General features: G+C 39.3%; 1 protein-coding gene across 1 annotated transcript in view; it reads left to right on the top strand.

The window, feature by feature from the left end:
• MAGI2 (membrane associated guanylate kinase, WW and PDZ domain containing 2) overlaps positions 1 to 25879 on the top strand; it is a 1332916-nt gene that overhangs the window by 1146941 nt on the left and 160096 nt on the right. Inside the window, exons 13-15 of the mRNA XM_042916449.1 lie at positions 7558 to 7599; positions 14632 to 14723; positions 23662 to 23854. Coding sequence (XP_042772383.1) covers positions 7558 to 7599; positions 14632 to 14723; positions 23662 to 23854 — 327 coding nt within the window. The remainder of the gene's footprint in view (positions 1 to 7557; positions 7600 to 14631; positions 14724 to 23661; positions 23855 to 25879) is intronic.

Genomic DNA, 25879 nt, shown 5'->3' with positions numbered 1-25879 from the left:
CCTTTTCTGCTTCACTATCCAAGTATTTGTTGAATACCCACTTTACTCTCAGTACCATGGAGAGATACCCAAGACAAGTATTATGTGTTGTTCCCACAAATTTAACTAGGGAAGTAAGAATGTACAAACGGGTGGAGATCAAGATACAGTAGAAGTTCTAACTTGGAGGATGGAAATGGAAATGCAATGCAGGATTAAAATATCATCATCACATCCTTGGCTTGTTTAAATTTTTGGTACTTTTAGGGAGCTTCAGGAGATGCTTCCTTCTGTTTCTGTCCCTTCATTAATTATTTGCTCTCATTCTTCTAAGTTTCCTGACCCAATGCAAGCCTTTATTATTCAGGACAAAGGCAGTGTTGCCATTTATTCTGTCTTCCTTCATGGTGTCTGATACTGTGGTGCCCTCAGTTTCTGAGCAGGAATTGTGTGTGACCTTCTTTTCAACCCTAAAAGAATTTTGATTTCTTTATCCAGCCCTTGCAATGCTGTTTCCGTTCATTGCCTTTCCGCTCCTCACCTGTAACAATCCCAGCAAACCAGTCCACCTTAACCTCCCCTGGGAGCTCTTTCTCCCTTTGCTTCTGGCAGCCACACCAATAACCAACAGTCTGACTCTCGCCCCAGCCCCCTCTGCCCCGTTAGTGCCCCGCTGATGCCACTGCTGCCTCTTCCCTAATGGTGTCCCCCCAGCCTTCATGTTTTTGTCAGCTCTCTAATGTTTCTGAGGTCACAGCAATGTTTTCAGGGTCACAAGTCTTAGGAAGCCAAAAGAAGGCAAGCTCATTTTCTTTCCCATCCTTCGCGTTTCTGTCATGTTATTTCATAACACTAAATGGAGTGTGAAAGAAGCAGGGAAATCACATCAGGGTAAGCAAAGCTCTACCCTGAAGATTTAGGAAACCAAAAAAATCACAGCTCTACTTTCTCAGGTCTCTGGATAACTGATCAGTTCACTCTGCTCCTGGACACGCAAGTATCTAGAAAGAACAAAGCTGCCCTTGGCCCTCTACATGTTCCCTGTTTCCAATTATGAAAAAGTTTCATTCTCTCACTTGAATTTCTAGAACACCCGGAAATATTTTTTTAATGAGTTGGGGGAAAGCTCAGTGTATTTCCCATCATCTTGAAATAGGATTTTTTAATGATCATGAAATGTGTGCATCCATACAAAAGACCCATATTCAAGATTTTGATTGTGAACCATGCCTTATTCATTTGAATCTCATGCATTACATTTAGGTTTGACTCTGTTTATCCTTGTGTTCCCTGAACTTTTTCCTGGGAGAAAATTCCATGGGGATCAGCGAAAGTATGTAAGGGAATCCCAACCAGAGCTGTCTAAACCAAGCCCTTTGACATTTTCCCTGGCCTGTAGCAATTTCATGGTATCTTCCCTTACAACCAGGTATGAAAGTAAAGAGATGTTTTGCATTCACATTCAAAACTGGGTTGCAGTAGCTGAAGAAGAAAGGATGTACCTCCACCCACAAGCCTCTGCTGTCCGGGGCTACAGAATGTTTGTTATAGCACGGCTGTCAAGAAGTATTTGGATTCAAGTCACCAGTCCCCTGCAAATGATGGAAATTTATCAAATGATGTAAATGCTGCTGTGCCTCATTTGGCTCATAATTAGATTATGCTGACATTTTAATGTGCACGCACAGGACATCTTAATAAAGATGTATCCCTGAAAAAAAAATGTAATGATTTTAAACAAACAAAGACAACCGTTGGGTACTAGAGCCAAATGAAACTGAACATGACAGGTACATGCTTATGAGGGGAAAGCTGGAAATGCCTCCCATCTTCATGAGATCTTCTTATGAGGCCATGGAACCGAAGAAAGAGAGAAGGAAGATTCTTCCAGCAGGCTGGGCAAGGCTTCCAATTTCAGAGCAACAGGCAGAGTGCCCACAGGTGGCACCTCCAGGTTCATCGTCAACAACATCAATCAACAGCAGCCAACAAGGGTGTATGGAACACTCAACACGTGTCTAGAACTCCGCTGGGGACCCCATGAGAGAAAGATCGTGAGAAACAAATTCCAATTGTACAAAACTTACACTGAAATTGAGGACACAAAAACATAGGAAAAACAGTTCCTCAGTGAGACCTGATGGCACAGCCCAGCAAATAATATCAGCATTTTATCATGGGAAATTGTGCAGTAAATATAGACAACAGTTTAAGTGTAATTAGACAATTAGACCTACAGTTTCTCACTCCATGGGCAAAATTGATGCTTAATCAGGAGAATGTCATGTGTTAAATATCTTCTAATTACCAAAAATCCCATTCACCCTTATTGGAAAATTCTGTGCAGAAAGAAATTTTTTTTCTAACTTAATTCCATGTAAGCTTTCATATATATATGTATATATATATACATGTATATATATATACATATATATGTACATGTATATATATATACATATATATATACATGTATATATATATATATATACATATATATATATACATATGTATATATATATGTATATATATATGAAACATGCCGCCCAAAAATCCCAAAAGAGGTTTTGACCAATGGGCTTTTTGGGGTTTCCATATTAAGTATTTAAGCATTGACCCTCTGTCATTACCAGCAACTGCCAGAAAAAAAACAAAAGTCTCCCCATCCCCAACTCTACTCAACAGTTTTCAATAATGTTCATGTTTCTCATATAATAGCCTCTGTCCCCATTACTTGCATTTTTAGGTTTATTTATTTATTTTGGGGGGAGGGGGAGAGAGAGAGAGAAAGAGAGAATCCCAAGCAGGCTCCACACTGTCAGCACAGAGCCACATTCAGGGCTCAAACCGACCAGTTACCACAAGATTATGACCTGAGCCGAAGTCAGACACTTAACCGACTGAGCCACCCAGGTGCCCCTACTTGCATTTTTTTTTTATTGAAAGCACCATTTCATAGTGGGATAAACCAGGCTATCTCTTACTTTTTCCTTCTCTGTCCTTTTCTCATGACACTCATGAAAGAAGGGATTCTTTGCAATCAAGAGGAAGGGCTTACATTTTCTCATTTTGTCCGCTAATCTTAAAAAAAAAAAAAACTATTGTTTACCATTTCTAACCTTGAAAAGCAACTACTTCTAAAGGCACTCACTGCTTTTCCCTCCTCCCCTCTTCTGTCATTCTTTCTTGATATGTGATGGTGTCACGTATTTCCGACATGGTAAGAAACAATTTTTTAACAGCCTACATCCCCATGAGACTACGTAGGGTGACTGCACATGCCTGTTTGCTTGAGACAGTCCTGCTCTGTGTCATCCTGGCATAATTATTAATAGCTTCTTTTTCACTCTCCAGTTTGACCTCCTTTGAATGATGAATTATATGGTTTTCCTTTACTACATAATCTATTAAAGAAATAGTCATCATTACTGTCTAAGAAAAGTATATATCTAAACGTACAGACCATGAATAAAAATTTTAATACCCAGTCAGATAAATAATTTCTTTCAAGTTAATTTATTTGGCTGACTGAATTCTTGCCCATACATGTTTTATTCCTCATTTGAGGTAAAGACATATGTGGTAGCTTATCTTGCCAGACTCCCAGCAAACTCCCTCCATACTCAGAAAATTACACTTATATATAAATCTAAAGCATGATAAACTTAGTACTAAGAAAAGGTAGCAAGGCTTCACTCATGTAAGTATTCTGCCATGGAGTTCTAGTTTTCATCACAGGTAGTAAATCAGATGCAACATTGCCATCATCACAGGACCAAAAGGGAGAGAATTTTGTCTGTCTTCCAGCTCCTAGGAGAGATCATGCTTACATAACTGCAGAACAACAGCTGTCATGACTCCTCCTTTTGATGCCAAGCAGGGCAATACAAAGTGCTTCCCAAGAAACGGGGTATGGCTTCCTTTGGAATCTTATAAAATAAAGTTCTGGTCATGCTCAAGAACTTGGTGATTTAGGAATGAGAGCTCTGTCTTGTTGCTCCACTTTGATTTAAGCCAGACTTATTGCAAAGGTTTGTCTCATCATCCTTGGTTCACAGGGCCATTTCTTTCTTAAAGGAGATTTTTTTTTAAGTTTATTTATTTTGAGAGAGAAAGAGAGAGCAAGTGAGGTAGGGGCAGAGAGAGATTGGGAGAGAGAGAATCCCAAGCAGGCTTCTCATTGTCAGCACAGAGTTCAGTGCGGAGCTCACACTCATGAACCATGAGATCATGACCTGAGCCGAAATCAAGAGTTGGATGCTTAACCACAGACTAGCCACCCAGTTGCCCCTCATGGGGCCATTTCTTGAACAGACACCCTACTGCAGCCTCAGAAGCCAGAGCAAGAAGCAGATGAAAACAGGAAGAGACAGAGAAGAAAAATCCCTGTTCTTTGAAACTCTTTCCTCGTGATTCTGTCCTTTGGTGTGAACCCAAATTGAATTATGATGGAAGTTATCCAAACTTTTTTCTCTTCACATTGAACCTTGTTTATTATAAATAAACAATTTATGAGGTACAATGTCTGGCTTCTTTGCAGTAAGACATCACTCAAATGTAGGATCATAAAAGTGTCAGGGATCCGTATGTTATAATGTGCCTTATGGTGGAACCTCTTTAGAACACAAATTCCTCTGAAATTTCTTCAAAAAACTCACACGATCAATTTTTCTTTCTGGAAATTAGGAAGAACTAACTCACAATAAGCAGTGAGTATTGCAGCGAGGGTAGCAATCAGAAGGAACCACAAGAGTTAGAGCATAATGGAAGAACAAACTGGTTTTTAGCACTATACTTGAGAGGAAATTATACTTTGTAGCCAGTCAAAAACGGACGGCTGTATTTTTCACATCCATGGCTTTTATCCTACCGTTTTGTTGTTCATTGTTCATTGTGGAATTCTTTCATTGTTCAGCATTATAATGCACGTATAACTTATGGCTAATCACAAATGAGTGGTTGTATTTCTAAATAATGGTTTTTCTGCTGCTTTCTCCGTGTTATTAGTCAGCAAGGGCTGTAGTTGGCACTGTCTTCCATCCTAACATGAGAGCCACTTGGAAAGATAGGGTAGTGTAAAAATATTATCCACTCAGTGCACCGCATGGGTTGAGACTCTAAATGGAAACATGGTGGAAGCCACATCACACAAGGTAGATGCACAATATCCAGAGCTCCAAAGCCTGTGCAAGTGCTCCCACTTCAGTCTTCTGGCCTCCAGTCCCCCTTGCCAATGTGATTACGCACCTGATACAGTCAAGCTGGAAATGTCAATAGGTTTAGGAAAGGTTCCGATACATCATGGATGCCATAGCTTCAGGCAGCTGTTAAGTCATCCTGAAAGGCCACCTTGCCTTCCTAGAGAACACCCCCACATCTGAACACTGCTAGACCAAGCCCTGGCCTCATTTGCTTGGCCATTGCTGTTGTCCAATGGCCTTAATGTTCTTAACAAATGTTCTCTGGTGCACTATCTTATTTTAGCGAAATATTAAAATAAGATGATATGTAAATGTTAAGACACTTTTTATCAATGACTTTAGCATTAGAATCATAAAAGACTAGAAAAAAATTAATAACATTATCATTTAAAATGTCCTCGACTGTACTCTGAAGGTTAATTTCCTGCACCTTTTTCCCATGGGAAAACCATTATTGCTGTCCTTAGTATAATTTATGTTACGGCTTAATCTGTGAAAAAAAATTGCCTTTCAGCTGCAGTTCTAGTATATCACATTACGTGTCACTTTGCAGTTATAATATATTGATAAAGGAGATTAGTAATTCCAGTTAAGCTGTGTTTGCCATTTTTAATGTGTGCTTTTTAATTTGGAAATCTAATTTAGGTATATTTAGGTAGCTTTGTAAACAATTATGGGAACATTTATATTTCTAACAGGTCCCTTTTAATAAAGAAAGTTACCATGACATGAGCCAAGTAATAAAGAAAGGGAAATAAAAGTTAGGTTAGGGACACGTTTTTCCCATGTATTTTAGAAAGTAGATCCAGTCTGATAGATAATAAATGTATTTCATTCATCAGTTTAAAACTTAATGTTCCTAGAATCAGGCAGAGGATAAAAGTGGAGGAGGGGAGGGGAGAAGTAAACTCTAAAATCAGTCCTTGACTGAAAGTTATTTAGTACGTCAACGCATTTTGCTGGTAGCACAAGTGAACAATGCAATCCACAGAACTTTCATGAATAAATATGAGACCATCAGGGCTGCAGTAAACTCAATGTAATCGCTGAATGGCAAGTAGGTCCTAGTGAGATTATGATAATATAAAATGCCAATTTTACAACCAATGGAAGCTCTTGGAAGGTAGCAGCCTTCTATCCGTGATACAGCTCTGTCTTTCTAATGAAAGGACAGTTCTCAATTTATAATGCTAAGCAGTCCCATTACACATGGAGGATTTTTAAGAAATAATGATTCTCCTGGAAAACTAATTTACCTTTACTAGAAGACACAGGTTACATGGCAGGGATGGTCATTCTGCCTGGAATGAGTACGATTAGCTGTGCAGGATGCAGTGGGGAGCACCTGTCAAACCCAGATGGTAGTGACACTAGGCCTTGTCATTGCCCTCAACAGGCTTCTAGTTCATTTTTATTGTTGAAGAGTGTAGAATGCTGTCTTCGAAACAAAGCTCAATAAGAAAGCAATCAGAATTTGGTCTATTTTAATTTTTATTAATGTAATAATAAAATACACATTTTTATAGTGCCCCGTTTTTAATTATGTGTATAGTATTTTACATTCATGTCCACAAATTTTATGTCATATGTAGCAGAGATAACATCATAATTCTCATGAAGGATTTATATTGCTAACATAAACCAGTTTAACTCAACTGCTTATACATAACTTCAGCTATCCAAATAATTGTAAGTATCAAAATATTTGGACTGATGGACGTAAGTCAACACACTCATTGATAGAATTTTCCACTTTTCATTTCAGTAATGTGATGACACAATATCTTAACCTGATTTTAAAAGACTTCTTCAGTTTGTGTATAGTTCAGGTTCTGGATTGACTTTACTTTTTTTTTTAAGTTTTTTAATTTATTTTTGAGAGAGAGAGCATGAGCAGGGGAGAGGCAGAGAGAAAGGGAGGGAGAGAATCCCAAACAGGCGCCATACTGTCAGCGCAGAGCCCAACACAGGGCTCAGTCTCACCAACCATGAGATCATGACCTGAACGGAAATCAAGAGTCAGATGCTTAATCCACTGAGTCACCCAGGTGCCCTGACTTTACTTTCCTATAAGCATTCTTATGATGAGAATCAAAGCTTAGTTTTTGAAAATGAGGATTTTTTTTTCATTCTGATCTAAAAGAATTCAAATTTTTCTATTTTGCATGCACATAAAAGAAATACATTTATAGATATATTCATATACATAAAACAGGGTATGTCCTGTCCACTAACTTCCATGGATCTTAGAGAAACAAAATCATTAAATTTGAGCACAAGGTTGGGGGTGAGTTATAACAGCAACAACAAAAAAAAGTAAAGATGAATTTTAAATTGCCATAAATGAATTTCGATTTTAATTCCCCATTTTCCCATCCAGAACAAGTGCCACCAAGGACCAGTTTCCGAATGGATTCCTCTGGCAAGTATTCTTCAGTACTCACAGTCCTGTGAGTGAAACGTCTTCCATTCTGTGTAACAAACCATTCCTCTGAGTAGTATCAGTTTATTAGTATATAATCACTGTGCTAATTTTAGTCACCCACATACACAAGTATTGAAGGTAGAGGACAAGTCCCATCAAGGTGGGTCTCACTGGCTGCCAAAGAAACAAACAAAAGACAAAGGAAAAGAGTCACATCTGTTCATTACTTTCATAAAATGCTTTAATAAAAGACTAGACTAAAAACCAGGTGCCAACAAAAGCCACTAGACTGACTAGATCATGCTGATACAGTAGCTTCTGGCCACAGGAAGCTTCTGGCACTTGAAATGTGGCTACTCTGAATTTGGATGTATGTAAAAATCCATACTGGATTCCAAAACTTAATATAAAAAGAAAAAATAGAAACATATAATATCTCATTACTTTTTTATATTGATGAGTGCTTAAATGTTTTTGATATACCAGCTTAAAATCCATTATTAAAGTTGACTATATCTGCTTTTTAAAGCAGATCGTATTTGCTTTTTAAAATGGGCTACTGGGAAAGTTTAAATTACTTATGTAGCTTGCATTTTATTTATATTGGACCATGCTGGACTAGATAAATAGAAATAATGTAGAGTATCTGAAAAGATTTGCAATTTACATATTTCCAAAGAATTTATTGGAAATTTTGCTAATGTAGATGAAATTATTTTCACATAAACTAAATAGCTATATCAATTTAATTGTTTTAAACCATGCCAATTACAAAATGCTACATTTCAATGGAATTTTAAGTTAGAATAGAATATCATAATTCAAGAGCTTTCAGTAATAATTTACTTAAAAAGAGGGACATTTTTTTCAATCTAATGGTTCTGAAAATACATACCAATTTTGGTTTAGACTAAAATATTTAATGTTGCTATGGAAATGAAGGAGGAAAAGGAAGATTCAGATTTTTTTACTTTTAGGAAGTGGTTTGAACAGCTGCTTAGACCACTGGATTGAAAGCCAGAACACTGAAACAATTGCAGAAAAGAGTGTTTCATAATAATAGTACTATTTCAGGTCTGTGGGCTCACAGCATACATCTCTAGAGTATTTCCATGATGACAGCTCATTATCCATCTCAGCATGTTCTAACACCCCTTGGAGAATATATGTGCTTGAGATCATTTCATTCTGTAAGTTTCCATGTCATTTTTGGGGGGTATGTAGAAAATATGGAAGATGTTGCTTAGCACTTTGTCCTCAAATAATATATAAAGTATTTGTTTAGCTTGGTCTGAAAATTTTTCTATGATTATTCTTATATATTGACTATAAGGTCCTTGTAATTTTGAAAGAATATCTTTTGCCCAGAAGGAAAATGAGACCTAGTAATTACAGTTGCAAAATGAAAGTAGGATTTAATTTGAAATTCTAAATCTCTGTTTATTGGCCACAGCAAGTACATTTCTTGAAAATCTCAACTTCCGAGTGTACTTTACTTAAAAACAAAAGAAGAAAGAGAAGAACCACGTAAAAGCATAGATTACCTTGATATATCTGCACAGTATTTCTACATTTCAAAAAATACACATTAGTTAAAAGAGAAAAGGCATAATACAGTTTGCCACCATGCAGTCCAAATTTTCAGGGAAAGAACCAATCCAAATATTTTGCTAAATGTGCATACAAGGTATCAAAATATTCTGGAAAATCATGACTACATCCAAAATAAATGGATCTCCCATACCACTTCTCACATTTAAAATATGTCCTTTATGAAATTATGTGTCATGATTTTTGACTCAGATATATTTAGCTTAATTATAAGGTATTTTTATTAACTTTAGCTGCCTATGATGCTTAGGTACAGAGGCAAAATTGATAGTTGGAAGTCCTAAACAATGTAATTATGAAACTAAGTGCTAACTCCATAGTAGAGTAATGCTGTGGTTTATCGAGTATACTAGATTGGTGAGTATCTTAAAACAATTAAATTCAAGAAACATTTATTTAGCAACTCCTACAGGCTGTGCATAATGAAATACAGTAGATGATAAATGTAATTATGCCATCATCAAAGAAAAATGATCATGAGAAACAATGCACCCGTAGTCAGGACTTTTGAATGGACTTCTCCCAAAGCCAAGAGAACCAGGGTGTGGAGTATCACAGAAATCACTTCCAGGAGAACTTTCCCTGTTTAGAAACAAAAGAAATCAGGGGGCATAAGGGATGTGTCAACAGTGTCAAATGAGGCACAGAAATCAGTAGGAATGTGGAAAGAGAAAATGACCATTTGATTTGGTCATTAGAATGTCATCAATGACCTTAGCGAGAGCAGTTTCAGAAATGCCAACACAGCTGGAGCCAGACTGGCAGGAGTAAGTCACAAATGAGAGACTGAAGATGGGGAAGTAAGACCCCACTAGAGACTACTCATCCAAAACAGAAATGGGTGGGACGAGGAGGTGTTTGGTATGGGGAAATCTGAGTTTATTTTACAGCTGAAGGAGAAAACCAAACCGAGTCGGAGTTGACTTCTACTAGAGCTAAAATGTGTCTGGCCACTTTTACATTACCAAAGGTATAAAGGAAAACAGTAAAGAGAAGGCATTCTTTTAAAGCAAAAATGTATTAGCTACCTATCTGGTAATATTAGATTCAAGCGATAGAAACGACTTAATTCCTATTTAACTCATTCTGTATCTGGAGTGTATTGAGAGTTCAGAAGCCAGGGACATATTTAACAACCATCTTTGATTCCTGATTCCTTCCTCAACCTCTTTCCTAGGTCTCTTTACAAGGAAAAGCCAAACAACTAATGCTCTTTCCAGCAGGAAAAAATGAATGAATTCATTCTCTGTGCCAAACTGATAATAAGCCCATGGTATTTACATTTTAATTAAAACATGAAAGGGGATTCAAGTACCAAAATTTAATTGACATGTTTGCAGCATCCCATGTGCCAAATCAATCCTTAAAAAATGCCATTCTTTGCATTTTTGAAGCTTGAATCCATTCATAAAATTAATCAGTTGTGTTCAGTTACCCATCCTTTTCCCTAAAACTGTGCACAAAGTCATGTCTTTCCAAAGCTAGACCAAGGATACATACAGCTGTGAAGCTTCTGGAGTCTTAGTGAAAAATAAGAAAAGCAGTTTTTGAAATTCTGCTTTTCCCTATTATGAGGGAGTTTGTCCATATACCTGGATGTGGCCACCATTTGCTACTTTTAGTACTATTAGTTTTTTCAATATTAGTGGGATCCCAGGATAAGTTAGGACTTGTAAATTCCATCTGGGTAGTTTGCCACAGTGGTCAATGGAAAGTTACATCTGGGACAAATGTCTTAAGATGATTTACTTCATAATGCCTGAAGATCCTGGGACCCAGCTTCTAAGGGAAAAGCAACAGTGGCCAGAAATGGCCATTGAACACACATAGCCAAAGAGTATTCTGCCTCTCCCCAGTCTAAGCAATGCCTGAGAATACCCCTGACAGTTCTGCAAAAGGGGCTGAGGAAAAAGAAGGTAAACAAAGAGCACAGGAATAAAATAAACAAGAAAGCAGAAAGAAAAAAAAAAAGATGTCAGTGGGGCCATGTTTGAGTGACATCCAAAGTGACCCAGGTCCCACCCAGGTGTCTACCAGACTCCTTCATCAAACAACCTTCCAGGTGCATGGTTAGCAAACCAACAGAAGAGAGAGGCGATGATTTTTAAATTCTGTCACAGTGAGGTGAAGAGCTGGTCCCTGGATTTCTCTGCTTTAAGTTCTTGCATTAACAGGAGGAAAGGTAAATCATGACACAGTAATTTTAAATGTGCCATCTGGCCAGAAGAGCAGCTAAAGGAAAGTATCAGAAACATCATAATCTTATAAGAGAGCTAAAAAAAGTAGGGGGAATAAAAGAATAATGTCTCTCAGCTTTGTGTATATAATTTTAGTTATTTTTTAAAACCAGACTTAAAAGGATGGGGAAGGCAGGGGAAGAAGCCAAAGAAAAATTACCTTTCTAAAAGCTCTTATTTTCCAAAAAAAAAAAAAAAAGTACTACTGCCTTAAGGCACAATCTATCATTTAAACTTTTTTTCCACTTGACTCTTTCTCTAAAGTTTCTATGTCCTGCAGCCTCTCAGTCTATGTTCAAAATTAACAAAGAAATTTTTAAAAATCATGTCTGCTGGCATACGTCTCTAATGGGTCTCTCTGCCTGTGTCTACATGTTCATGTACCATGAAGCTAGCCATCTCTGTCTGTAAGAATGGAAGGTGCAGATGATACAGCTGGCACATAGCACCCCACATTTGAAATCAGAGCAGTCAGAGCAATAGTCAGGAGATCGTAATGTCACCAAACTGCACACAGAGAATAGGGGGAGGAGGATAAATGCCGGTCTCTCATCTGTTCTTCAAAGTTAAATAAAATTAACCAGCTAAAATCTATATTTTTTCTACTAAAAATAAGAGTCCTGAGTCATTCATTAAAGAAAAGCTTTCTGATTCCTTCAGGACTTACAGCATCCTCTGACACAAGACAACCCCCTTGTCCCCTGGCATGTCTCAAAATTGTGTTCCTGGGATTGCCATAATTTCGGCACTTTGGGCAGGGGGGGGGGGGGAGTTTTATTTAGCAAATAAAATGGATTGCATAGTAAACTGCTTTTAGAGTTCCTCGTGCAATATGGATTGATGCTGAAGCCATTGGAAGAACAATTTCCCACTTACCTTACTCACCAATGATGCAAAAATGAAAATATTTATAAGAGTAGGTGGAACATTCTGATTATATAGTGTGTGTGTTCTCTTTGTATTTTTTATGGTCTCTATTTATCTTTCATATGATCTAGAGTCCTGTAAGTGTAAAGTTACCTAGAGAAGAGATTACTGTGAACAATCGCATCATAAACAACTAAAGATTTCTAAAATCTTGGGCACTATCTGTCATCTTCCCATCTCCCCTTGCCTTTATCCTCCCTTGGGAGGAGTACCCATGCTTGCTATTATTTTAGAGGGCTATTCCACCTGCCTGGAGTCCCAAAGCCCCAAAGGAGCACACACTCCCAATATGAGATTTCATACATGATGTTGCAGACCCCAGGAATAAACTAAATTCAAAAGCCAATTGTGACTTGTAGAGTATAGGGCAAAGTTTTCATCTTCCTTTTGCCACCCAGCTGAATTCTTCTAAGTTCTCATCTTTCAAATATGAATGATAATACAATTTATAAAAGATGACTAATGGATGTGGAGGTCCAATTGGTTCATCTTTTTTGAGTTTTATATTAGTCATTGAATGGAAAGGACTTTGGTTATATGTGCATCTGCTCATGAGAGGGAAGGAATGGTCATGGATTCTTGCACAGTATATACATATATACAAATGTACTTTGGGCTTGACTCAGTTTTGTTTTGTTTTTTGAGAACACTAGCACAATCAGCTTATGCTTACATTTCAGAAATGAATGAATTTCCTTTTGTATATAACTGGGAATGCATAGCCCATACTGGAGGACACCAGGGCAAGCCCAATATCATTGTGCCTTGTTTACTGGATCACTGCAGCAGCCCCACTTACTATAGAGCCTAGGAAAGATTTGCCTGGCCATCATTCACTGAGTCTCTCTCTCTCAACTCTGACTATTACTATATATCCAAGTAGGTCAGACACAGCTTCCTGTGCCACGAGGATCCTTTTCTGAAATCCCATCCCAATTTTCAAAACCATCCTGTGTAAGCAATTTAACTTAATACTTGATTCTGTAAGTTATAATACTTCCTTTAAACCATTAAGGCCTAGGATCACTAAATACTACTTTTTTTTATTTTTTTAAATTTTATTTATTTATTTTGAGAGAGAGAGAGCATGCAAGCAAGAGTGGGGGGAGGGACAGAGAGCAAGGGAGAGAGAGAATCCAGCAGGCTCCGTGCTGTCAGCACAGAGCCCAGTGTGGGGCTCAGTCCCACAAACTGTGAGATCATGACCTGGGCCAAAATCAGGAGTCGGCTGCTTAACCAACTGAGCCACACAGGCGCCCCAGGATCACTGAATACTTCTTAAGCAAAGGATGGCATTAATAAGTATTTCCCAAAGTTGCTAATCATTCATTGGCATCCTAACAATGGCCACAAAAGTATGCGCAACTCAGTCATGATGGAGACTTTACCCCCTTGAGAAGGATTCAAAGGCCCAAGGGTAAAGGGTAAGCATAAATCACATCCTTCTTAAAAAATCAGAAGAGTTCTTATTGTTTTACTTTATATTTACTCTAAACTTGAAAAAATTGACATCCAGAGTGTCCCAGCTTATTTCTAAGTGCATTTCTGTTCTTTCAACTAACTGCAGAGAAGTATCTCTCTTCCAGTTTATTGTGGATATATTAGTGTAGTAGTAATAGTGAAGTCAGTAGTGAATCTCCTCGTGGCTTCCACATCTTAAAATGTTTGGGGAGATACGAGTTCACTCAAATGCCCAATACAGAAAAGTTTAAATTCTATCTTTTCTAATTTTTACCATTTAAAAAAAGACAAATAGGCATATGTTTGTATCTCCCCATCCCCAACACATACTAAATTGGATGTATCAAGACATGAGCAGATATTAGTAGATCACTAGGCAAGACTGTACCAGGTAGCTCCAGGATATTATCTTCTGCTCTCTCGGATTTCTGAAACGATCATTCTAGTCAGAGTCAACATCCTCAGAGTGACAGCCAATCTTTCTGAGAGCAATCTGAATGCTCTCAGGAAAATAAGGAATTATAAGACGATCATTTTTTTTTTTCAGTCAGGAAATTTGTGTGTTCTTTCTGCCTATGGTAATACTCTTGTTTGGTCACTGTTAATCCAGAGACTACCTAATTTGGGAACATTTTGTCACCATATTTCTTTTTATCCTCAATGCTCTCCACCAACTCTAACAGCACTCTCATTAATCACATCCATGAAATTAATTTATCATCAGTGTGTTCAGTTTCTCAGGGAGTGGGGAGGGGACAGGATTCATCACTCAATGGGATCTCCTTTATGCCAGGTCCAGATTATAAGGAACTGGATGTTCACCTTCGCAGGATGGAGTCTGGATTTGGCTTCAGAATCCTCGGGGGGGATGAGCCTGGGCAGCCGGTAAGTTGAAACTTCTTTATTTCCACACTGTGGGCTATATATTTTATGTGTTTGTGCATCAGGGGAAATACCACCCACTATGACATCTAAAAGAAAATCTTCGAGGACTCAAGAAGAGTTTGAGGTGTGGTGTGTTTTTTTCTTGCTGTTTAAGTTCTCAAAACATGTCAGTGTTTTCATGCCAATAAATCCTCATAAGTTAATGTACATACATTAAGAGGGGACATTACTCTCCTTAGAAGGGATTGAATTCCTCTTGGATATTTCAATTATTTAATTGTATTGGACCCCTGGTCACTCTGGACAGCACCCCATAGGTAAGCCATAGTATGACAGAAGGTACATGTGAAGAGGTGCCTTGGACCAGCAGAATTATGTATGTTTGCAATCCGGACTGCACAGGAGAGAAAACACAGGGATAAACAGAAGCAAAACCAGGCTCAATGCTGCAAAATCTCAGGCAGATTCAAACTAAGGGATTCCCGTGAGATGTTCACAAAGTGAACTTCAATGTTGGCACAACATTGGGAATTTGGGGAGGGCTCTGGAGAAATTACACACACACACACACACACACACACACACAGTCATTATACACCAGAGTAAAAGCAGAAAATAATATACAGAAAACATTGCAAAGCTAGATTAATGAGCATGTATCAAAATATCAGCCATAAAATATTCATTGTAAAAGATGTGTCTTAAATGGTACCCAATATGACTAAGTCAGATTCATGAGAGGTTTGAATAAATAACACCCCATTCCAGCTCAAGTGCCTTAACCTGATCCCAGCTCATGAAAGGGAGTTAAGCTGTAAGCCTCAGTTTCCTCATCTGTAAAATGAGGATTATAGTGCTCTCTCAATAGAGAGAAAGCTTTATGAGAAAAGATGTGAAAGTGAATTTACCAATGAGGGTTATCTGGACTTCCCTACTAGTGTTTTGAAGGAAGAGAGTGCCACAGTAAAATACAGGGCTCAAATAATTTTGGACTTTTATTTATCCAGAGATTAAGTTAAGGATCTCATATCATGGGTAGAAAGAACAAATCTCACTTACATTCTGCTCCCTTTCACAGACTTGTTCTCCTTCTATTTGCCACGTGGTTCTCAGTTTCTGAGGGATCCTCAGTCATCTGGTCAGGAGACATCCTCACTCTTCTCTATAATTCATCTTGCTTTATATAGACAGAACCAACAACAGTGTCCAGTTGCTTCACATATGTAAATATTTAGCCTCCTCGCTTCCACAGGGTATTTGTCTGACTTAGCTTCCTTCAGGATTATTCTCTAACCTGCTCATATGTCTCCCTATTTAGTTTGATCAACAGGATTTAAAATTCCTCCTAAGCAGGGACTTCATCTTCCCCTTTTTATTCTCCACTAGTGCCCTATAGATGAATGGTGTGCCATTAGCCAAACTGCAGGTCAAGGTCACAGTCCTCAAGAAAGCCAAATCTGCCCCATATGCCTGACAACAACTGCAATAACTAAAAAATCTGAGGGAAGAATGTCCCTCACTTCAGACAATAGCTGCAAATTTAAGGGTCCCATGGCCTCCTTCAGATTTGATAATTCATTAGAATAACTCATAGAACTCAGGAAAGTACTGTACTTATGATTAGTTTTATAGTGAAAGGGTACATATTAGGACCAACCAGAAAAAAAAGGGGGGGGGGGGCACATAAGACAAAGTCTGGAAGGGTTCCACATGCAAAACCTCCATCATCCTCAAGGACAGGTTATCATCCCAGCATGGATGCACAGAGGATTGCCAACCAGGGATGCTCACCCAAGTTTTGGTGTCCAGAGTTTTTATTGGAGTAGGAGTGACTGAGTCATTGAGGTGATTGAGCTCAATCTCTAGCCCGTCTCCTTCCCAGAGATCAGGTCGATGTCACAAGATTCAAAGGCCCGGGTCCTCTAATTATGTGGCTATTCATTCTGGTATAGTCAGCCCCCACCCTAAGACTGTAGGTGTGGCTGGCTCCACCCTGAATCATCTCCTTTAGCATAAAGTAACAGGTACTCACCATGAGTCTCCTCATTAGCATAAACTCTCAGGTTCAGTACAAGGGGTTCACCATGAACAACAAAGATACTCCTGTTGCAACAGTCTGAAGGTTACATTTCAGGAAAGGCCAGACCTCTGTTTGGGCTCAGACTAAATTCTTTATTGTACACCCATATGTTTAAAAGATACTAAATTAAGGAAGTAATGGCACTTTAAGTTGATCTTTATAGCATTGTGAGGGATACTGAGACTTTTGTAGAGCATTTAAGGGTAAATCCATTAGAATTCATTATACTTTTTCTAACATAATGCTTCAAACTTACCAACCCAAGGGGTCTCTGCCAGAAAGACGAGGTTCATATTTGTTCCAGAATGCACTGACTAACATACTTTTTTCCACTTACCAATCTGGGAATTCCTTGAAGGCAAGGACCATGTTTTGATGTGTCTATGTCTTCCAAGCCTAGCACAGAGCCTGGTATAATAGATATTTGCTAAATGAAACTGAAGAGAGCCCTCTTCACCCAGCCAAATCATCACCTGAATGTCTCAGAAAAAAAAATCTGGAATTTATATTTTCTGAGGCCTCTAGATCCTATGGGCTCTGTAGAATTAAAACAGCCTAGTCCAGGGATGGTGTCCTGGTAACCCTACAACGTGCTTTGTTCAACCCAGTGCTTTAAAATTGTGGAAAAACAGCTAATTTCACATTTTTAAAAATTCAGATTTCCATAATTCCTTGAAAGATAGATCTAGCAACGTTAGGCTTATCTTTCTCCACAACAACAACTGGCTGGAGCTATGTCATGGTCCCTTTTAGACTGAACATGGCCACAGCTCCCAAGACCCCCTTTTGCCTGTGTTGCTCATTTAGTCTATTGTCTTTGAGATTCCCAACCCCAGAGGACTGGATTTAAAGGTGAATATTTTGTACCAAAGGAATCTTCAGTCAGGGCCAGATCATGGTTTTTACAAGCCCTAAGCATTGAACATGTAATCAGTTTCCTTCCTTTATATATAAATACAAATAAGAGATTAAACTATGAAATGAATGTAAGGGAAATAAAGTTCCAGCTCTTTCCATGATCTTTACTTACTTCAATACAGTTTTTGAAATGTAAAATTCTCACTTTGCTCGAACCCCTCCCCCCGCACACACACAGGCTCATGCTTTGTCTGCTTTGCAGGTAAACTAGCACCACACTCAGGAAATATTTTCCTCAACAGTCTCTGCCTCCCCGGGGGAGAAAGGACTGCATGACAGTTCACAGGGAAGGCCTGGTCTCAGCTGGCTCAAGAAGGGAAGAGTCTGGCTGAAATTTGCCTGGCACGGAAGCAATAGAATTGTTGCCCAAATGGAACACATGTTGCTCAAAATGAAACTCAGGTGTGTTAATGCAGCCATGGTCACCACCTGGCCTCAGGACAGCTTTCCACCTAGTCAGTGCACTGGCTCCCAGATTCTCAACCCTTCTGAACATTGGCTTTGACTCCAGAGTCCTCTCTCCCATCCAGTGGGCAGGCATCCAGGATCTGTGATAAGCCTCCTCAGATGACATAGATTGCCTGTTATCCCCATTGGGTTTATTTAGATCTATTCTGGTTTATTCTTTCACTTGAATGATTTAAGACACACACAGGCTGCGAGTTACAATTTTGACATTTAAGCCATTAAAGTAGAAGCCTAAAGCTTCCTAAGGCAAGCAAAGCCAGAAAGTAATGCCCTAAAAAACCAGAATGTTGCACCTCAGAAAGATCATGTCAGGAAGAGTGACTCTACTGTAAAGATTTCCCATAAGCCTTTCCTTCCTGCTTTCCTCCATGGTTAAGCCCAGAGATAATATATAAACAAAATGTGCTGGCCTCATTTAATTGCTGATGTGCTACAAAAGAAGAGACTCATGAGGTGACTTGGTCCCCAGCCACAGGAGGTGTCATAAATTACATCAAACAGGTTTCTGCCTCCATATATATGAAATGGTACTGACATCTCAGGGTGCACATTAAACACGACAACATAGCTTTTGGCAAATAATGAACAGCAGGAGTCCAGCTCCAACAAAGCATATGGGCATTTTTTCCTGCAAGAGGAAATACGTTTCACAGTTAAATAACAATAGAAATAGAAAGAAATGAAAAATTGCCAGAAAGGAACAAAAATGAGATTTCCAGCTGTGAGCTGAAAAGAGATGGGAAGGCATCAAGGTGGAAAGACTTAGAAAATGCTGCAATGGAGAAAAACTGTTCGTAGAAAGAAAGAGGTAATGCTAGACATACTCCTTGGTCAGGGAGTCTGTGCAAACTTGTGGAGAAGTTTTGGAAGGCAAGAGCCTGAAATCTTCTGGCCACATTGTCAAGTTGTCCCAGGCTATAATTATTGCAGATCAGACCTACTGGGGCTGGACTTGCATTAGGTAGAGCAGGAAGGAATTAAAGGAATTAAAAGGCCTGCACATATGATTTTGGTTTTGTTTGTTTCTTAGTTATTTGCTTGCATTTTCGTGTGTGTGTGTGTGTGTGTGTGTGTGTGTGTGTTTGTGTGTTTTCCCCTGGCTCACTGGGATTTCAGCCACTTGAATGTGAACCGCTATTATTTCATATCAAATACTCTGTTTTGTTCCATGCCCTCATAGCCTGTAAGATAAAGTAGAGTTATGGAGTTATTATTGTGATTCTTTTGTTCTTTAGAGAAGTCACTTAGAAAGATAAGACCATGGGTCAGTTGTTTATGGGGTCAGGGGGCAATCTTTTTCGAGCTCTTTGGCCACAAAGCTCTTCCTTCAGGGCCAAAGCACTAGAGACAAGATAAAGAACTCCTCCAAGTGCAATGAGAAAACTGATGAGTGGGTCTACACGGGCTGAGGGATCCAGTGAGGCTCGACAGAGGTGTGCGTGGTGTGAGACCAGTGTTGGTTGGGAAGGCTCAGGGGCCAGTGTAGCCCTTGGAAAGCAAGACTGGAAACAAAATGTAGCCTGATGGGCCGGTGAGCCCAGACCATGTGCTTGGGGTGAGGGAGTCCCTCAATAGACCTGCAGAGTGATCAGTGTGATGTGTCAAGGAGCTCAGGCCAGGCACTGGCAGGAGAGTCCTTCAGCAGACTTAGAAGTGACCAGTGAGACCATAGATCCCATAGCCATTGGACCAAGTGAGAATACTCAGAATCTCGTTAGTAGGAGTGTGACAGAGCTACAAACCGAAGCTTCCAGCCTCTCTTGAGAGCTTGTTAAACATGTGGAATCTCAGGTTCCACCCCAGGCCTGCAGAATCAGACTCTTGTGGGTAGGTCCCAACTCTGTGTTTTAATAAGCTCACCAGGTAATCGGTATGCACCCTAAAATGTTAGAACTACTTGATTAAAGGATCAGATGTCCCAAGGCATGTTCTCGACAGCCTAAGCATACGTTAGAATGTCTATACATTGAAAAGCTAGTATGAACTACAGTGCAAGAAGGAATCATAGATCATCTAGTCCCTGCAGTGACAGTGGCAAACAGGAAATAAACTAATAGAATGGCTGGAGCATACAAAACATATTTGAATTAAAAGGAAAAAAAAATAAGTTGTGTTTGTTGTTTTCCTGAATAGAGATACATAGAGCTAGCTCTGTATCTGCAGTGAAACATAATGCACAAAGGTGCAAAACGGCCAAAGGCGAAGGAACAACAGCCCCATGAGAGCCGGAAGCAGTGACAGTGTGTGTGGTCAGTCTCTCCCCAGCAAAGGCAGCAGTTACTGATGAATGGAGCGAATGTGACTAATGTATATAGCTAATGGGCATGCGACTCAGTGCCTGCTCCAGCACACCACGCTCAGTGCAATTCAAGCTTGTTTAATAGTTTATGTCAACCTCTGTTTGAAACAAGGTAGAGGATGGATTATATAATGTAGTTATGTAATAGTATATATGTATATAATAACAACATAATACTATACAATAAATTATATTGAAGTATTATGTTGAATATACCACTTATTTGGAAATAACCATGTAAGACTTGATAAAATGTCTTTGCTCAAATGTCGACTTCTCAGGGACGCCTGCCCTAACCAGCTCTCACACCACCACGGCCACATGACTGACACCCATCTACCATCCCAATCTGCTCTCTTTTTTCCACGGGACGTGCCTGCTAGCATGCAACATAATTTACACACTTACTACACACACTTCTCATTGTCTAACCATAAAAAAAGAAGTTCTATATGGTAGGGATTTGTATTTATTGTTCACTGATGAATTCCTAACACCTAGAAGGGCCCATGGGTTCAATAAATATTTGGTAGATAAATTAATTAGTAAGAAGGGTACTCATATCACAAAAATGCAGCTGAAAAGCATATGTTTTACTGGGATTTTTTTTTAATGTTTATTTTTTGAAAGAGAGAGAGCACGAGTGGGGGAGGGGTGGGGGTGGAACAGGATCCCCAGAAGTCTCTGTGCCGACAGCAGAAAGCCAGATGCAGGGCTCAAATTCGTGAACCATGAGATCATGACTTGAGCCGAAGTCGGACACTTTAATGCTTAACCGACTGAGGCACCCCGGCGCCCCTACTGGGATTGTCCTTTTAATGGATGTTACTATACTAGTATCACCTAGTAACACAGAAGATAACTTCAAGAGTATCTTTATATCTTTGCTGTCTGCTTACAGCAAGGGAGGAATGGGAATTTTCCAATGTGACATTTTGGGTTGTTTTTTTTTTTTTTTTCCAAAGTGAAATTTTGTTTTTACTATTTTTGTCGAGGGCCCAATTGCAGCCCTGGATCTCTCAGTTGTAACCTATATTTTGGCTCACTTTCATCAGTTAGAATCAGAACTATAGCTTAAAGTTGATAATTACCAGCCAAGGAGTTCATGAGCCATTTTTTCTCTGTAACTAGCTATAAACTCTCTCACTAAGGCATGTAGGAAATCTAAAGGTTGAAGCATTTTGAGGGACTAACCCAGCTAAATGCAGCTTTTCAAGGGGCTGTGGACAAACATAAACATTCATTTTAACTGGCTTTTGCACAAAGCACTTAGCAAATCTTTGAAGGACTTCTTAACAGGTTGAGTCTTATGAAGAATAGATTGGAACATCTTTAGAAAGAAACTCCTAAATTCAGGTTGGCATGACAATAAGGGAAATGGAGAATGTCAGAAGCGTGCCCGACTACTGGCCTATAGCAAATGGGTGCAGAGTGTCCTAGGGGAGGAACCACACTATGCAGCCAATCTAAGGGCAGGATACGTGTGGTTTTCCTTGTGATAGCACTAATGAATCACTGATCAGAGCACAAATAATTCCACATGGAAGGAAATCTACCCCCACCCCCTCCCCAGGAATAGGGGAAAAGCAGCTGTAGTCATAAAGGACTTTTTATTCCTATGGATAAAATTCAGTGGACGAAGGCTGTGAAGTCCTCAGGGAAAAGAGAATACTCTTCAGACTCTAATTTTCCATATACCTGAGAAGTCCTGGGCATTCAGACCTGGTTGCCATGTTAACAGGCCACACTGAGCAGTGTGACCAAGTAAGAATCTGTCTGCTTCCACACCTGAAGACCTGTAAGCCTGCAGATCACTTAACAGCAACTCTCCAAATTAGCTGGGATCCACAGATCAGCAATTTGGAAGAAATCATTGTGCCTGAAAGAAATAGTCTATGAGCAAGGGATCATTTTATAAAGACTTAAAATAAAACTTAGACTACAGTCTCTGTAATATTATCAGGCTAAGGGTAACAACTGCCTTCAGAGCTGTATGGGTAAGCCACTTGGAAAAAGAAAAAGGATGTCCATTGTCCATGTATTGGAAAATTTATCTGTAGGTTAAATAGCAAAACTAAAATATTTAGTACTATGCCTTTTCAATGACAGAGAAAATAAAGCCTTGCTGATGGATACTAACCTAAATGTTTCAAATGGGAAGAGGGAAACCTTATGTTATGCCTTTTATTATGATTACTCGTTCAGGGAATTACAATTCACACGTTTCCCAGATATGTACCTCCCCCTTTCCGGGTATGATAGTCACCTAAACATCAGAAGTATTTCCAGTGACAGGCAGAACCCGGGGTGTTCTTTGTGCAGGGGACAATGCTCTAAGGAAGTATTCAAAGGAATGGAGCAAAAACTGGGAGGAGGTTTGACTGAGACTTTTCTAAAATCAAATGGCCAGAAAAGCCAACTACGAGTTTTGCTTTGTTTTTATTTTATTTTCCCCTTATCTCCAGCCTTTCAAAGCAAAGCAAAAAACAAAAACATTTTGAACCTGTATCAGTTTCATAATATGCACAAGCAGCTAGTTTCCCTGACATTTTTGGAGCACTCAGTATCTGCCTCAAGCAAAGTTAAATGCGTCATGTGCATCATTTCATTCAATTCTCCCAACAACTCTGTAAAGTAGCCCCCATTACTTTACTTCCCCATTTTGCATGTGAAGAAACTGAGGCTCACAGAGGTTAAGACTTGCCCAAGGCCACACAAATAAGAAGTGGAACCAAGATTCAATCCCCAACTTGTTTCATGAACGGTAGCTAATAACATCGGGTTATTTGGGGTTAGAATTTTCCTTAAGGGTGATGACTAGTGGGCCAGGAAGCAAATGCAGCAAGTTCAAAATGTTAATTTCTCTAGAAGGAGTTAGCAAACTGGAAGAATAAGAAAGAAACCCTGCAGCCCCTCATTTTTCAGTTTTCAAGTACATGCTCAGGTTTGGAGTAAGGGGTAGAAGGTGGAAATAAAACTTTACACCAAGTTGTACATATATATAAAGAAATTAGATCTATAAATGATATTATTACCTATTACTATAATTACTATCAGTTACTATCATCTATTGTCTATTATTACTATGTATTTACATAAAGAAATTATATATACATAGATATGGGAGGAAAAGTTGAAATGTAAATATCCTTCCCTTCTCACCGCGTCTCTAGATTTTGATTGGCGCTGTCATTGCCATGGGTTCAGCCGACAGAGACGGCCGCCTACACCCAGGAGACGAGCTGGTCTATGTCGACGGGATTCCAGTGGCTGGCAAGACCCACCGCTATGTCATCGACCTTATGCACCATGCAGCTCGGAACGGGCAGGTCAACCTCACTGTGAGAAGGAAGGTGCTATGTGGAGGTGTGTGACTAAAGCCAGCGGTTAGGGTTGGGGATTAGGTGCTGAAATGCTTTTGTGGGACAGGGTAAGGACACTTGAAACCAAATTTTAAGTCAGTGTCTATTTTACACACGGAAAAAAGTCACCCTAGATATTCCAAATGTAACTGTGATTTTGAAAGTGCAGATTTTCACCCCAGTAGTATAATTCCAAGCAGTCTTTCAAGCCTATGTTTTCAGTGTAGTCATTAAAAATTTCTAGCAAAGCCTGGGGCTAATTTGAGATGTGTATGCTCTTTGCTCTTTGGTGGATGCTCGTTATGAAAGGAACATTACAGCAGTGAAAAAACACAGCTTTTGAAAATGTTCCTCATTGTGTTTACAAACGAAGAACCACAGCATTTTGATACCATAATAAGGCAACTAGGATGGAAAATTAGCCTCCGTTGTAGAGCCTGATAAAAGGTAACAATAAAACTATGACAAAAATACAGTGGTACGTCACTCTTAGAAAACGCAATTCATTTAATTCCAAACTTATGAAACCGATCAATCAGAAGCAGTTATTCCCTTTACAACCATGTCTCAGCTTCATAAAAGAACACACCAAAGACTTAACTTTCAACAGTCACTCTTCACACTCATAACAGGATTCAGTTCATCTCTCTCCACCATCTCAGTCCCCCCAAAAAAGATTTATATTTTTATGAATATGTCTGTTACAAACATCAACTATTTTTTGTAATCTAAGCACTCAGTACTGTTGGGAATGGGGTCCCAAATTGCCTGTGCTTTGTCCTGTGAATTGCAAGAGGAACAGCACCGACGATGTTCTGTCACCTTCTGCTCTCGTGGCCACCGGCCTCTCTGCTCAGCCCCTTGGCCCTCCTCAGAGAGATTAGGAGGGACCTGAGTGGCGTGAGCTCACTCACGTTTACAGATGAGGAAACCGAGGCCCAGAGGTTCAGTAGCTTCCCCGAAGTCTTCAGCGAGTCAGTGATAATGCAGAGGCTCTTAGCTCCCCAGCCAGTGCTTGTTCCCACCTCAGGCCCCCGCCCAGCCCACCCCCAGTGAATTCAAAGACGCGAGACCAACCTTTAGCAAACGGCACTCGGTAACATAAGGAGTCTTCCATATGTGTTATTACTATAACACATCTGAATTTTAAAAAGTGGTGGGGGGACACCAACTAATCACAAGCTGTGAATGACTAGGGAAGATAAGACAGTAATTGAACTAAAAGTCCCCGTTTCTATTCGAGTCTTCTAAAAACTAGACTTTGATCAAGGGCAATCATTTAAAAGGGCAAGTCAGAAGAATTGTCAGCCCTCACCAGTAGAGACTGCTATATATCTTGTATGGTATGGAAGTTTTGCTACGAAATGACATTCATCTTCAGAAATTCATGGCATACCACTTGACCCAAAGAAGTAAAACACCTTGAATTATGCCGTATCCTTGGGCAAGATGCCAGGAGGATGACAGTGTTTGCTTGGTTAACATTTAACTGTCTCTCACTAAGAGTGATTTTTAATAAAAAGTTTGCTGAGCTATATGTTCTGTGACCCAAAGATAAATTTAAAAGATACCTGATTTACAAGGAAATATACTGCAAAGTGCAAAACTGATGCACCAACATAATTTCATGCTCCCCTTGCCACCAACTGATTATGGCAAATTAAATTTTGTTCTAATCAACCCAAGCTATTGGAGTGTATGCCAAATGCTGCAAAAATGTATTCTTGCAATTTGCAGATCATGTGACTTTTGTGAAGATGCTCCTTGCTGCAGTTCTTACCAACTCTACTCATTAGGCTTTCGAGTGCATTTCAAGTGCATTTAATTTTTGAAAATGCTCTGCTGCAGACTGCTCATTCACACCAGGAGAGTTTGCAAGTTAATTTGGCTCACTCTTCCTTGAAAGCTTCATCAGTATTGAAAATGATTAAGTTCAGGAAAGGATACTCTGATAGTAAAGTAAACGCCTAGAAATAGGTTGGAACAGATTTTTTAAAAGCATAGGAAGATAGCCTTTCCTCAGAGCTGT

Source organism: Panthera leo, chromosome A2 (assembly GCF_018350215.1).
Source record: "Panthera leo isolate Ple1 chromosome A2, P.leo_Ple1_pat1.1, whole genome shotgun sequence".
In the NCBI taxonomy this organism is placed as follows: Eukaryota; Metazoa; Chordata; class Mammalia; order Carnivora; family Felidae; genus Panthera; species Panthera leo.
Note: the sequence above shows the minus strand (reverse complement) of the source record. Positions and strands in the feature narration are given on the sequence as shown.